Source organism: Carassius auratus, chromosome 48 (assembly GCF_003368295.1).
Source record: "Carassius auratus strain Wakin chromosome 48, ASM336829v1, whole genome shotgun sequence".
NCBI classification, from domain to species: Eukaryota; Metazoa; Chordata; class Actinopteri; order Cypriniformes; family Cyprinidae; genus Carassius; species Carassius auratus.
The window spans coordinates 1462527-1477947 of NC_039290.1; the positions used below are offsets into that span (position 1 = coordinate 1462527).

A 15421-nucleotide genomic window follows, 5' to 3' on the forward strand; every position below is an offset into this window, starting at 1 on the left:
CATCAAAAACAATTCGTCGCGAGTTTATAAAGGTGAAGTAGCGCCCTCTATTGAGCATCTCATGGCAGCGACACGAACTGTTTTTAGGTGCAGTGCAGATTCTCATCCAGATATCTGTTCATACTAAACATACAAAATAAATCGATCCGATTCCACCATTATTACCCAGGAAAAAATAAATAAATAAATAAATACATAAATACAGTTCATTGCATACTTTGACTTCGTAATAATATGCAACATATTGTGGAGAATGTTGCCACAATAGGAACCTATATCATTAGGGCTTTACAGAAAATTATAACGAAGAAACAAAAATACAAAGATTTCTAACCTTGCTAAAGAAATTGTACTGAATAAATGATCTTTACCTAAATTACATATATTCCTGAATAAATAAGATATGCTACTAATGTTAATATACTAAACCTGTTAATAAAAAACCTTTTTCAATAAGAAATTGTTAGTTCAATTCATGCACAAAGTACAAAAATTACTTTTAAGACATTGAATTAAACATGACATAGTAATACTGAAATTGTATTTTGTTGTATAACATGCTCAAATTGTAACTTTACAGTGGAGTTCATTTTGCGAAAACTGCACTTCAGACAAACATCTCAGCTTCAGTTCTGGACAGGTCGTAGCTAGTTCATATTTACAGAACACCGTCATGTTGCCATTTACAGAGATAAGCAGACTCCCTTGAGAAGTTAAACTTGATAAAAACCGACATAGTGTAACAGAACAGAATCCTTTTATTCAAGTATGAAAATGTAAAGCACATTTTAATTTCTAGCATACAATTCAATTATGTAATACAAACCAACACAACTATAAAGGCAAATTATTTAATTTGAACAATCAGTCATCTATAGAGGTCTATTTTATAAATCTGACTTTGAAGTGCATAGAATTTTGCATGACAGTAACACTTAAGTCCTACAAATCCTGATTCAATTGGTCCTTCATAACATAAAGGTTGGAGTAAGAGAATATGGTATCAAAACAAAACTCAAATCTGATACTGTTTTCTGTTTAGTGATACTGTAAAACATAAGCGACCTCTAACAAAACAAAAAACTTATTAACACAAAGTAAATGTTTTGGTTTGCGCAAAACAATTTGAGACCTGATCACCGCTTTCTAAAGTTGAGGCATTTAGCTGTAAGCCTAAAGACTGCTATAAGGTTAATGCTTCATAATTGATCAGAACACAGTTGAACCAATACCAACGAGTAATGAGTACCATTAGATATAACGGGCTGTGACCTTTAGCAGAAGGCACAATAACATTTCAATGAGAGAAATACAAAACAAATTTGATAAATCTGCATGAACGAAAGCAGCCTGCCATATATTTAAAATATCTGAATGAATCTCACCAAACCTGGGTCATATCTCAACCGAAATCAAAAGAAAAAAAACTAAATACATTTGGCTGACAGAAAGTTATTCTGTGTGTGTTTTTTGCATTGTGCCATTTATTATAAATGTAATTCAAAAAATATATATTTTATCTATTTAAAATGAAATTTAATTATTTCAAATACGTCTTTAATTTGTGTTATCAATAAAAAAAGTGAATAACTGTAATATAGTATATGTGTAATAGTAATGAAAATTTATAATTCAGAATAATAGATATGACAAGAAATTGTTATTGAAATATGGAGGAACATTTAACCTATTTGAATCATTAAAATATGATCAGAAAAGAATGTTTCACTGGGAAAAAAAATCTTAATAGTGCTAAAATTTGCTAAATGCAAAATGTAATTCCTCATTTATTTCTTTTGATTTTAGGGTTAAGTGAGACCTGGATGTATTTTTGTGAGACTCATTCACTGTGTTACTGAGTTTTTTTCTACTTCAGCAAATTTTCTATGGACAAATCTGCTGATTCTTTAAAATAAGCTCAGTGCTAGGCTTTGCTCCAAATCTGAGACATAAACACAATGGTTACAAAAGTTTTGAGCTATTACGTTTTGGTTTGGTTTAAGTGGTTTATGCGCCCTTTCAATTTGACATCACTTTTTATATACTTAATAGAAGTTTTGACATCCAAAACGGATGTCTTCAAAAATTAGTAAACAGACTAAAAATACAAACTAGGGAAAACTGAACCAAACAAACATAAAGCAAAAATATGCACATCATGCTAAAGTGAAAGACAAAAAACTGAAGTTTTAAGTGATGAAAGCTAGGACAAACTGAAATAGACTTATTTCTTTTAACAGGACCTTATAATTAGAAAGGCCCACAAATAACCTCTCTAGATCCTGCACTCAGGAAGATCAGGCAGAACCCACTTTAAATTCTCATAATAAAAAGATTACCTCCATTGCAAAGTGCCTCTTAGTGCTGATTAATAGAGAGAGAAAAAAAAAGCTTGTATGGGATTGCCCCAGCTGTACCCATTTAACTGTGCTACGCCATTTGTCTCCATCCAGATGTTACCGTCGGCTGTTATTAAGGATAGTTTGGATGGAAGAAACTGAGTTAGAAGAGAAAGGCCAGCAGCCGTGTGATTCTAACCTGAAACAGGGAAGAGGAGGTTTGTACTGTAGATGAGGAATCATGTACACCTTCTTAACATACACATTTTAGCAATCTGTCTCAGTTAAGTGCACCCCAGGTTCGTACCAAAGAAAATGCGAAACACGCTGCCTTCACTCAGTTAAACTAAAGAACAAAGCTAAACATAAAGTCTTAAAGGAAACTTTGTGAAACAGCGTCCTGAACAAATCAATGCTGCAGCAGACGACTGTGGCTTGATTCGACACAGTGCGTTTGTGAAGATAAGCACACGTTTGTTTTCAAGTGCTCGACCGAAATCAATCAGCTGTTATTCCTTTCTCCCGCAGTTCCTCTGTCACCCGCACAAGGTATGTAGGATCTGGATAACCAAAGCTAAAAAAACAATAAAAAAAAAAAACAATATTAAGCTTAATTAAATTAAAGCGCAAGTTAAAAAGTTCAGCAAAATGTTTCTTTGGCTTTTTTATATTAAAATGTATTAACTAAATATTGTTGTGCATGACTATATGCTACGATTCAATGGTTTAGGATCAGTAAAATAAAGAAATTATTTTTTTATTCTGTATTAAATTGATCAAGTGACTGAAAAGACATTTATGATGTTAATAAAGATTATTTCATTTTCTATTCAACACTGATAATAACAAATGTTTATATCAGAATAATTTCTGAAGCATCACGGTGATGCAATTCAGCTTTTGCATCACCGGGACACAAGAAATTATTTAAATATATTACAATACAAAACAGTTCTCTCATATTTAAATTTATATTCCACAATATTGCTTCTTTTTACCGTATTTTTGATCTATTAAATTAATAAATGTAATTTAAAATATGGAATGGGATTACTACAACCTTAAATTCCAAATTATTTTTATATATCTTTTGGTGTGCCTCTCACCCAAACCAACAGCTTTAAATGTTAATGTTTGATGTTCAAGTCAAAAAGCAATTCCAGGGAAGTTATTCCTATGGCATCACTGATTCCCCAGATGCAAATTAGCGAGCAGCTATTAAAGTGCATACCATCGTGGTCCGCCCCATATGGATGTCTTGTGGTGGATATCATTCCAGGTAATAACATTATGCATGCCGGTGGTCATGGAGGTGCCTATGGTGAAGATGAGGCGCTGCTCGAAGGCCCGGCGCAGCATACGGAGGACACGGTTTCCCTCAGGGCTGTCTGGCAGGTATGCCACCCGGTCTGTGCCTGGATACCTCACCCCAGGGTTTGGATGCTCTTCCTGAAAGAATTTTAAAACATAATATTGTGTGATTATAGATTCCGTGTGGAATTTTTTATGCACCAATGAATGAAATCTGGTCTGTGGTGATCTGAATGCAAAACATGCTGCTGTTGTAATCTGCCTGTAAGCAGTACTTACCGCTTGCAAACCGGGAGGGAAACTGTAAATTATGCATATGCAGCCATAACCTTCATGGCCAGGCAACTCCAGATCCGGGTCTCTTTCTACCATCATGGTTCCACTGGCCGGTTGGTTACCAATAAGCTGGCCATACACCAGCCTGCATACAGGACATGCTTTTTTGACTTGAAATGCCTGTTCTAAACAGCACCGACAGAACGAGTGGCCACACTTGTCCAGAGTTGTCTTTTCCACCATTTCGCCCATGCAGATAGAGCAAATCGTGCTCTCTTCTTCATGACCGATGGCTAATTCTGCACCGGTCCTTGCTGCGGGCTCATGTTGCATGGGTAAAACCACACAGGTGTCCATGTCTGCACTTTTCCTGTGTTTCTGCTGTTGCCTCTGCGAGCGTCGTGGATGAGGGAGAGGCGGAGGCAACAACGTCCCTTCCCCATCAGGTTCCTTTGCCATCATGCATGGTAAAAGTGAACGTTTCCTTTTTGGAGCCGCCTCTTGTTTGGTCATCTCCTTCCGGGCACAGCGGCATAAGTCTATGAAAGCTTTCCGTGTAACAGGAGAAACCGGCCCCTCCATCATCCCAGTTCTGGTCCTGCTGCTGCCCTCCACCGGGGAGAGCCGCACAGCACAGCAGCCACCACGCTCCCCGCGCCGGATGATGTCTGCGCTCAGTCCCTGCTTGTCCTGGAAGTCAACCAACCAGGGTCGTCCAGCGGCTACAAGGTAATCCCACACCGCCTGTGACACCAGCACCTCGTCACTGCCCTGCCCCGCTCGCACGCTCATCTCATCAGATGAAACTGTGAGGATAAGAGATCAGTTTGCAGGAGTCAACATGAGGCTACCATGAACACTAAAAATAGTGCAATTATGCTTATTTTCTTGTTGTAAATACGCTACAATTGACACTATACCAAACCTAATTCACATTTTATTAATAACTTTTTTTCAGTATTTTCAGATAAAAGTAAATAAAATATTTTTTATAATTTTTTTATATATATAATCTAAATCTATTCTTTTTGTAAAGAAAATTGGATAAATAGGTTACCTAAAATATACACTTTTCTATAAAAAAAGAATAGATAGATATAGAATATATATAATTATATTTTAATAAAAAAAATATGGTGAATGACTATTCCCTGTTTTACCATTTTATAGAATCATTTAGGTTTTCTTTTTTTTTTTAAGTCTTAAGAACAGCATAATAATGTACAAAGAACATTATAAGAATTATACATACAGAGCTAAATATATCATTCTAATAATATATCATCATCATATATAATTATATATTCATAGTTCAATAAATGCTGCTTTTTAATTTAAAAATCAAATATTTGTCATATCTATCTATATTTTATTTCCATTTATTCATTTCCAAATAATTGTATGTAGTTTTTCAATTAATATGAGGTCTAACATCAGAGTAAACAAAGAAAAAAAGTAAAACGCTAATTAAACTAGTTTTAGATTAAATGTACCATGTCATACTATGGGACACTGCTCTGACAGACAGATTGATGTAATATTAACTAATCAGTTGTAGTAATGGTCAGCCTTGACACTTTTTACATTTTTTAGGTTAAATATTAGCTTGGACTTGTTATCAGTTCACCCTTTTTCTTGTCAGGGAAAACATATGATGAATATATGTGTAATGAGTCAGCCAGGCATAAATTCACAATACTTCACACCTGACAAGAGCCGCAGGGTAACATGCAAATTCTTCTTATTCAGATCTTACAATCTCCTTGGTCTTAATCATATTATAATTTACCCTTTTACAATCAAATTGATTTGTGGCTGTGCAGAAGAAGGATGGAATAATTTAGACAATGAAGTTTCTTGCATGAATAGGCTGTGCTAAGTATTGCAGGCAGCGGTGCAGAATCACATCCCATCTCTGAAATGTGTTCACTCACTGTATAAACAAAGGATCTTTCTGTGTTGCTCTACCTGCTCCGGCTCATGAATGTCACTTGACACTTGCAGTGGTTACATTACTGAAACTAAATTACCTTGTGATCCCATAAATTCTCGTTAATTGCAGTAACAGGCCTATTTTCCTGTTTTAGAGAAAATAAATATACAAGTTAGATCAAGACATTGTTTATTTTAAGGATTCTCCAGCAACCTGACAGATGAAGAAAAGGATGGCAGTTGCCATAACCTAAGCATTTTTTTCCTAAAATTAAAAACAATAATGTAAATACACATTGGGATGAAGCCTATTGTGTTCATGTAATAAATGAATTCACCTTCTGTAGTGACTTTGCCGGAAGAGATGAAATTAAAGGGAACCTACTGCAACTGGAGAATGCCTGCTTCCACTCGACGAACTCAAGAGACAACCGCTGCATTGAACGTGCCTTAAAAACTGTGACAATACCGGCGAATTAATGCTTGGGATATACTCTTTGAGCTCGGATGACACTTCACTCGATCAACACACAGGCTCAGTCTCTTTGTGGTTCTCCAGTTCCCCGTCCTTGGCCACAGGAAGACAACATGCATACAAAGAACATCGCTGACTGTCACGACGAACTGTTTAGCCTTTAGCTCCTTCACGACACTAACTATTCGTCTCTATGTCATATTTTGTAATCACGTAGTTACCTTTTAGTAGTTAAAGTGAAACCCCCCTGAAAACAAGATAATGTAGGCAGGAAGTTCGTCATTCTAGTCTTTTGGCTGAGCCGGATTAAAGATAGCGGGATGTGACCACTGTGTGGCGCTCTTTAAGACCACATCATCAGTCGTCTTGAAATGTTATTGTCTGACCTTCGTGGTTTTTTTTCTTATTAACCACTTGTGTATATATTAACTGGACTAATAGATATTTTAGGTTGCAATAATTGCCATTTTTAACCTTAATGCCATTTATCATCATCATCATTATTATTATTATTATTAATAATAAATTATTTGTTTATTTTGTTTATAAATTATTTCGTTTGTTGAACTATTGCTGCTTTGGCGATATTGTATGTAAACCATCATGCCAATAAAGTACTTAGATAGATTTGTTTGTTGGTTTGTTTAGATAGATAGATAGATAGATAGATAGATAGATAGATAGATAGATAGATAGATAGATAGATAGATAGATAGATAGATGAAATTAAATAAAAAATTGCAAGTGTCACTTTATTAAAATTAGTAACAATCAGTTTATTATTATGATTTCTTCCTTTTATCTTCAATTATTTATTTAATTCGACTCATTTATTTTCAGTACTACACTTTGGCTGTTTTGTAAGTTTTGAGAACCTTGACAACGTTTAATCCTGACTCTAGATAATACAAGAAAAAAAAGGTCACTACATATCACATTACGTATACACGTGTGATTTCCATGGTCCTGAACACTGATCTATAATAGAGAACTTCTGCATCAGCTGACGTCTTGTACGGTCGCTGGGGTTACTATGGAGACACATTTGCTCAGGGTGCGCGCATGGCCCGGAGCGCGCAGCAGAAGTCGCTAGAAACGTTGAGAGATGATGCGTCACTGCGCGGATCCTGTGCAGGTTGACAGAGCGGCGCATAAACAGCTAGCTTCAGTTTTTATGCATTCGCTTTGATTGAACTTAAATTCAAAACAATACCACAGGCGAGAGTACGCAAGTGGCAACGCAGATTTTGGTGAAAACTGAAAGAAGATATCGACATGTGAGTTTGACCGGCAGTAATAAGGATGCAATAACTTATTAGCTAACGTTAGTTAGCAAGTGTGTTCATAACCTCTATCAGGGAAGCATCAGATTTTCTCACATACGGCTGTTATTTGATATTGTCACTTAAGAGAATACTGGTCATTCTCGGGGTTTAAATCACATAAAACAACTCTATTCGTAATCGGTGATGAATAAAAGTGCACAATGTTCCCATAGCAGAATTTAGCTAGCTGGTTAGCAGCTAGATAGTTTGGGCCTGTAGTTACTGCACAGCTAACATCAGAGCTGCTGGCCAGTTTATTCCTACGTTATTATTATCATTTATTACATTTAAGCTTTCATCTGAATTACTGTAGAATGTATTAGCAATATGTATGACCTCGATTAAGCCTTACACAGATCAAGGCTTGCAAGGTGTTCCCTGCTGGAAAAAAACACCTGGTTAATCCAGCCTAAATTGGTTTGCTGGTTTAAGATGATCTTAACCTGGCTACGGTAGTTTTCCTAGCTGGTGCTCAGTTGGGTGGCCAGGTGAAGACTCTTCATATAGTGTCCAGGCTATATGTTGGATGTTTTCATACTGGGTGACTACCCAGCCTTCAATATAAACCACCTGCACATCAGCTTGGCTAAGCAAAAAGACCATCTTAATCCAACTGAAATATGCTGATCTAATTTAGGTTATTAGATTATTAGAATTTAATCATGGCTAGTAATACAGGATATCTAAACTACAGTTGCATCTAAAAAAAAATGTATATCATGGAAAAGTTATTTCTTTTTTTGTAATTCTAAAAAGCTAACTTTTTTATATTCTATATTCATTGCACACAAAATGAAATATTTCAAGAGTTTTTTGTTTTAATTAATCTCTGTGAGGTTCAGGTCTGTCATGTTGGCTGGCCAATCAAGCACTGTAATATCATTGTCAGCAAACTACTCGGAAGTGGTTTTGACAGTGTGGGCAGGTGCTAAAGTCCTGCTGCAAAATGAAATCATCATCTCTGTAAAGCTTGTCATCACGTAAGGCACAGCTCGCCAAATCATCACTGACTTCAGAAACTTCACACTGGACTTTGAATTCTGTGCCTCTCCAGTCTTGCTCCAGAATCCAGACCTTGATTTCCAAATGAAAGGCTAAATTTACTTTCATCTGAAAAGAGGACTGTGGACTAGGGCTCATTCATTATCCCAGATGAATCGCCTTTGAAAATGAACGCAATATTTCAAATCTTGTCAGTGATCTACGGCTCTGTTTATTAAATGGTGCTCCATTTAAAAGCAGGTGATGGTGATTTAGCGATAATCACGAAACCAGATTTACTGATTAGATGCGCATGATCATATTGTTCGATATATCGCCCAGCCTTACTGTGGACCACTGAGCAACAGTCCAGTTCTTTTTCTCCTTAGCCCAGGTGAAATGTTTCTGATGGTTTTTTTCTGGTTCAGGAGTGGCTTGGTTCTAGGAATGTGACAGCTGTAGCCCTTTACCCGAAGACGTCTGACCGTGGTGACTCTTGATGTACTGACTCCGGCTTCAGTCCACTCCTTGTGAAGCTTTCCAAAGTTCTTGAATTGGCATTTCCTGACAATCTTCCCAAGGCTGTGGTCATCCCTGTTGCTTGTGCACCTTTTTCTACCATTTTCCTTCCAATCAACTTTCTATGAATACATTTTGATACAGCACTCTGTGAACAGCCAGCCCTTTCAGCAATGACCTTCTGTGGCTTACTTATTGTCTTCTGGACAGCTTTCAAGTTAGCAGTCTTTCCCATAATTGTAGTTGCATGTTCTAAACTAGCCCAAGAGGTACCCAGTATCAAAATTAATCAAACTAATCAAGCTCAAAATTCAATATTCTGGTTTTTTTTTTCAGATACTGAATTTTACATTTTCCTAAACTGTTAGTCATAACCATCACAATTAAAACAAAAAACTAATATTTGTTTGTGTACAATGAATCTAAAATATAAGAAATTAATTAAATTACAAAAAAATAAAGACCTTTTCCATGAAATTCAAATTCTTTGAGATGTACCTGTAAACATGTGGTGTCCAACAGCTTGACATGTTAATTTTTATGATTAAATTAACCACAATTTCACTCTCAGTTTGGTAATTTACACACATTTCCATGAAGTATCCACTACCATTCAAAAGTTTGTGGTCAGTAGGATTATTTTCCAATCAATCCCTTTATTCAGCAATGATCACATTGATTAAAAGTCACTGTAAAGAGATATTACAAAATATTTTTTTGAACTTTGTGTTGGTAAAAACCTGCACAAATTGTTTCCTGTATAAGTATAAGATTGAATAGGAGTTATTATTATTCAGCCACTTCCTTAATGCTAGGGCTTGATTCTGTCATTTTGTTTATTATCCTGGTGAAACTCTGAGTCACAGAAAACCAGAGTAGGAACACTCCGATGGACTTTCTTAGGAACTGAGTATTGCAGAAGTAATGTGTGTCATAGAGCTGCCAATACTTCCAAACAACCAATAGTTCATTCATGGAAAAAAGCCCATTTATTTCAATGATTCTCAGGGACACTTGCTAGTAAATTGAGTAAATTACTGCATTTCTTTTTACATTTTAACACGTTTGTTAACCACTCAGGAATCTAACTGGTGGTATTTTATTAAGTGTGTTATAGTTAATGTTTAACATTAGATAATAGACAGTTAGACAACTTGAGCAACACTTTAATAATGTCCATAACCAGATTCTTGTGTATGCGAATATCATAAAATGACAATAGTATTTAATAGGGATGGGCATTCGATTAAATTTTCTTAGTCGATCGTCGGGAGAATTAACGATCGACTGTCGATTAATCATTAATATTTTTATAATATAATTATAAAAATTTTATAATAAAAAAATGCAATGAATAAAAAAATACAGCGTGTTTTTCCTCTGTGAGACCTTTATTACAAGATCAACTTATAGCAGACAGTTAAACTACGTTCAGGCAAACCGAACATATATCCGCATGCATATGCAGTGCTCTAAAGCAGTGGAACCTGCAGCTGCGAGCCGGCGTTCTTAAACAGAGACCTCATTTGTTCCAAAATAATAATAATAATAATAAAAGAATCATGTTAAACAATAACATATAAAACATTATAATACTTAGATCTGACAGATTTAGTCAAAATGTAACTCAAAACTATCCAAGCCAGAAGAAAAGGCCAGATATTAGCCTTCCTAACAATTACGCTAACTTAACAAATTATGCTACTTAAAGCCTCATGAAAAATAACTAACTTTAGTAACTAGCATACAACTTCTGCACGAGTCTACGGATTTTTGTTGAGAAATACCGTATAAGCATGTTGACATGATCTGGTGTCAGACGCGACCGCAACCTGGTGACCGTCAGTCCAGCCGCCGAAAACACCCGCTCTTAGGGAACTGACGTTGCCGGGATGCACAGGTACATCATTTGAGTTCTGGCCGTGTTGTACTTATACACGGCATCGCAATGTTTGCAGTTAACTAGTTCGCTTTTTAAATCAAAATGGTCCCACGCCACACTTCGCCGTGACATCTTCATGATTATTCTTTTGAAATCAAAACGGAAGCTCACAGATAACCGAGTAGGGTGTCAAATATTGCACCCTGGTGGTAAAATATTTAATTGCTGCCACACAGTGAAATTCATTTAATTGCTTCAAGACTCGCACTACGCAACGCAACCTGCATTAGATAAAAAAATGCTTTAGATAAATCGATAACAAATTAACATGATCGAAGAAATTCTTAACGATCAATTATCGATCGTCGATTAATCATGCCCATCCCTAGTATTTAATTCACCTTCAAAATGTAACATTTAATAAATCTGAACTTAACAAAATCGAGTGTTTGATAATGTCTAAATATATAAAGTAAATAATATATATGTAGCTCAAGTGGTAGAGCATTGCGATAGCAAGTGCAAAGTTGGGGGTTCGAATCCCAGGGAACACGTTAGGAGAACATTGTTAGCCTGAATGCAATGTAAGTCGCTTTGGATAAAAGTGTCTGCTAAATGCATAAAAATATAATGAAACTGACCACCAGTGCTCTTTTCAGCAAATAGATCAGAGCTTATTAGACTTCTTTTAAAATGGATGGGTGCAAGTTTTTGAACTTAAAATTTTCGGCTACCTTCCACTATCATTATAAAGCATGGATTAGCCTGGACATTATTTAAAATTACTCTGATTGTATTTGTCTGAATGAAGAATGTCATATATGACTAGGATGGCTTGAGGGTGAGTAAAAGATGGGGTAATTTTCATTTTTGGGTGAACTATCCCTTTAAACATCCTTACAGTCATCTAATGCTTAAACCATGGCATTACATATGAATATTTTTTTCCAGTGACCAAATGCCTGTAATTTGAGGAGATAGTGAAACTCTGGTATATCCTGCCTAAACCCATTCAAACGAATTGATAGCGCGGAGTTGTTTGGAACTGTTGAGAGCTCCAAGAACTGCATGGCGGTGTGATCAAAGCTTGTCGCAACTCTGTTTTTCAACGGCTCTGCTGAAGCCCAAAGTAGATTGCCAAGAGGCCATGCGTGACCCTGCCAATCAATACAAACTGGTTTCCACGGTAATATCACTGTTGCTCCACCCCCCGCCAGGGCCTCCTGCTCGCACATCTTAATTTAGAGATGCGCTTTTAGTATGGACTTCTGGAGTATGCCTTTAAACAAATGCACTTAGCTTTTTCAAATGTATTTTAATTCCAGATGTTTTCTAGCATTAATTCCATTCGTTTTACAGGCAGCCAGCAACTGCCAAGTGGTATGACAGACGGGAGGCTGTCTTCATTGAATTCTGTATAGAAGACAGCAAAGATGTCCAAGTTAAATTTGACAAAACAAAGCTTGATTTCAGGTATAACTTTTATTCCAGTTTTTTTTAAGTGTTTTTATACTCTGCTGCAAAATTCGGCAAAATTCAGTCATTATTACATTGTCGTTACGAAATATAATTATTCAGTGTACTGCCATGAACTAATATTTATGTTAATTATTGAAGTGTTTGATCCTATAATGATACTCAGTCAAAATGTTCTTTGCAAATGTTAATGATTGCCTCTTAAAATGCAATATAGTTCTATAGTAGTTAATTCTCAATTTAGTTGTATTTATTTTTGCTTTAGTTGTGTTGGAGGAACAGATAACATCAAACACCATAATGAAGTAGAATTATTTGAGTCCATTGATCCAAATGTAAGTACACCACCTGAAGGTTTCGGTTCTAATTCAGGTTGTAAGAGCTCAATCAGTGTGGCTCATGTATTATTGGATGTTACATAAAACTCTGTAATTCTTTTGCAGGAGTCTAAACACAAACGAACAGACAGGTCTGTGTTTTGCTGTCTAAAAAAAGCAGAACCTGGCAAGGCTTGGCCAAGATTAACAAAAGAAAAAGCAAAGGTCAGAGTTTGGTCTGTTTGAACTATTAAAATGTTACTTCATTTAGTAATGATATAACATGTTAATTAATGTTTCTCGATGCCCTTTGTGTAGCTTAATTGGCTCAGTGTTGACTTCAATAACTGGAAGGATTGGGAGGACGACTCAGATGAAGAATTGAACAGTTTTGACCGTTTTTCAGAGGTTTGTGTCTGTCTTATATATTCATTCTTTCTTTGAATTGTATAAATGGAAAATAAATCATACACATTTGTTTTTTCCCCCTTAAAGATGATGAACAACATGGGTGGGGAAGATGACCTACCAGATGTGGATGGTGCAGATGATGTGAGAGAATTATTGAAGCCATAATGTTTTTAAATTGGCCATAAGAATATAGTTATTTTTTCTGTTACTGTTATTTACCTGATTTTTTAAAATGAGTTATTAATAAGTTAATTAAAAAGTTAATATAAATGCTATGATTTTTGATGGGTTTTTATCTCCAATTCCAGGAAGAGTCTGCGGATAGTGATGATGAAAGTAAGTTTTCTTAAATTATCTGTCCTCTGTGACTTGTTTGTTCATTGTATTATTTTGAAAATCAATACAAATGAGGAATAATTATGTTAGCTGTTGTAACTTTTAATACTAATAATGAATGGCATTTAAAAGAAAAAAGAAAAAACACCCTTGACCTGTTTATTGGTTAACAATATGGATTTAATATATATAATATCATATTTTTATTTATTTATTTATTTTTCAGAAATGCCAGACCTTGAGTGAAGGAGGAGCCAACAATGCAGAAGAAAGCAAGAATTTTCACTTAACACTTAAATGAAGAGAGAGACTAAGTTTGAGTTGGTAGCCATTTAAAAACTGCATCGTTTTTGAAACTGTTTTTCAAGATCTTTCTGCAGAAAGTCACGAGGGATGAATTTTTACTGTTGTGTTGATGGCAACATCAGTCCCTCGACAATGCACTCTTTATTTTTCTGTTCTGCATGGACAATTACAAGCTCTCGATGATGTATTGTGGACACCATTTATAGTCAGTTTACTCAATGGCTTTTACAGTCTTGGGCTTTTTCTTCAATGTCAGTTGGGGTTATTGCATCATGTAACCGTATACATTGTAATTTGTAGTAATGGAAAAAGGACATGAAGGATTTTTTCAACATATTCTGCCTTCGCCCTCTCATTCAAACCGAAAATTTTATTTAATAGTGTTTTTTTGTTTTGTTTTTTGTCATGAGGCTAATTTCCTTGTGTGTGAGTGAAGGAATAATTGTCTTTGGGCAAATGCTACTTCATTGCAAATGCCAGCCAAGACACTAGGCTTTCACTAGTGCTGTGTTTGAAATCAGATTGGCATATTCAATTGCACTGCACTTGAACTGATTCATCGATAAACCCCCTATTTTTTTTTGTTTTAGTCGCAGTTTTGCCCCTCGGATAGGTTTATGTGTCAATCCCAACATGTTCAAAGTACATAGTCCTCTCTGTACACGCTGCTTTATACAATTATTTCAGGTTGGCAGTTAGTATCTGTTGTTTTGTATCACATTTGGATGTGTAGCAGGCAATGTACACTGGTTTCTTCCATATATGTAAAGAGAAGTGATTAAAAGAAGCATATGAATCACCGCTGTACAGAACAAAGGGTAACTTATCAATAGATGACCAATTTTGTGTTTGCACTCTTAATATCAATGCAGGTGTGTCTAAAAGATGAAAACAATGTTGTGACCCGTCAATTCAGTTTATAAATTTCAGTTTGTTAAATGCAGTGAGGTTTTTGTCTACATATTTCTAATAAACTGTCTCTAAACAACACTTATTTTTCCAGTTTTTTTGTAAATCAAGGATCATTTGCAGTAGTGTGTGGTATTTCAGACAATATTTATGTTTCTTAAATTAATGGAAGCAGATTTTTTTATTATTATTTTTTCTACTCTAGGGTAAAATTAAATTGAAATTGAAATTAAATTAGAAATTGTTACCCAATTTTTCAATTTAACGTCGTTTTGACGCCTGATTTCACAAAGCATGTGTAATTAACCTCTTTCTAGATAAGGAGATTTATAGTGAGCACTGTTTAAACTGATATTACAGTATGAAATACAGATTTATAAAATCGATAGCACAACAACATTTGTCGTTGCATCCATAAAAATAAATAAATAGGTGCCGGGGAAAAAAATTACAATTTAAAATAAATTAAACGATTGCCGGAATTTTTTTCCTGGCTCATGTAAAGAGAAAAGCAGTCTTTCCGCCACAAGAGGACGCCATAGTTCCTTTTCTGCTAATCATGCCTGGCAAGAATTAATTTGTATTTAAAAAGTTTTTGAGAAGTGATACCACATTCGACGGGACAG

At 35.4% G+C, this 15421-nt stretch overlaps 2 protein-coding genes across 5 annotated transcripts; one reads left to right on the forward strand and one right to left on the reverse strand.

Annotated features, from left to right (window-relative positions):
- Nucleotides 1-735: 735 nt before the first annotated feature.
- Nucleotides 736-6654, reverse strand: LOC113065459 (probable E3 ubiquitin-protein ligase DTX3). 4 transcript variants are annotated; one of them, XM_026236701.1, is made up of 5 exons: nt 6555-6654; nt 6244-6426; nt 3930-4732; nt 3571-3788; nt 736-2913 (listed from the first exon to the last, which is right to left on the reverse strand). In XM_026236701.1, the coding sequence occupies exons 2-5, from the start codon at nt 6296-6298 to the stop codon at nt 2838-2840; spliced, it is 1152 nt and encodes a 383-aa protein (XP_026092486.1). In that variant the 5' UTR covers nt 6299-6426; nt 6555-6654; the 3' UTR covers nt 736-2837. The 4 variants fall into 4 exon arrangements, with proteins under 4 accessions (XP_026092486.1, XP_026092488.1, XP_026092487.1 ...); XM_026236703.1 differs by adding an exon at nt 5957-6004 and having other exon boundaries at nt 6244-6654; XM_026236702.1 differs by adding an exon at nt 5957-6004 and having other exon boundaries at nt 6197-6654.
- A 745-nt stretch (nt 6655-7399) lies between these two features.
- LOC113065460 (prostaglandin E synthase 3-like) lies at nt 7400-14876 on the forward strand. Its single transcript, XM_026236706.1, has 8 exons — nt 7400-7610; nt 12400-12513; nt 12782-12851; nt 12960-13058; nt 13152-13241; nt 13329-13385; nt 13553-13580; nt 13807-14876. Coding segments are annotated over exons 1-8 (480 nt in total). The 5' UTR covers nt 7400-7608; the 3' UTR covers nt 13827-14876.
- Nucleotides 14877-15421: the final 545 nt, after the last annotated feature.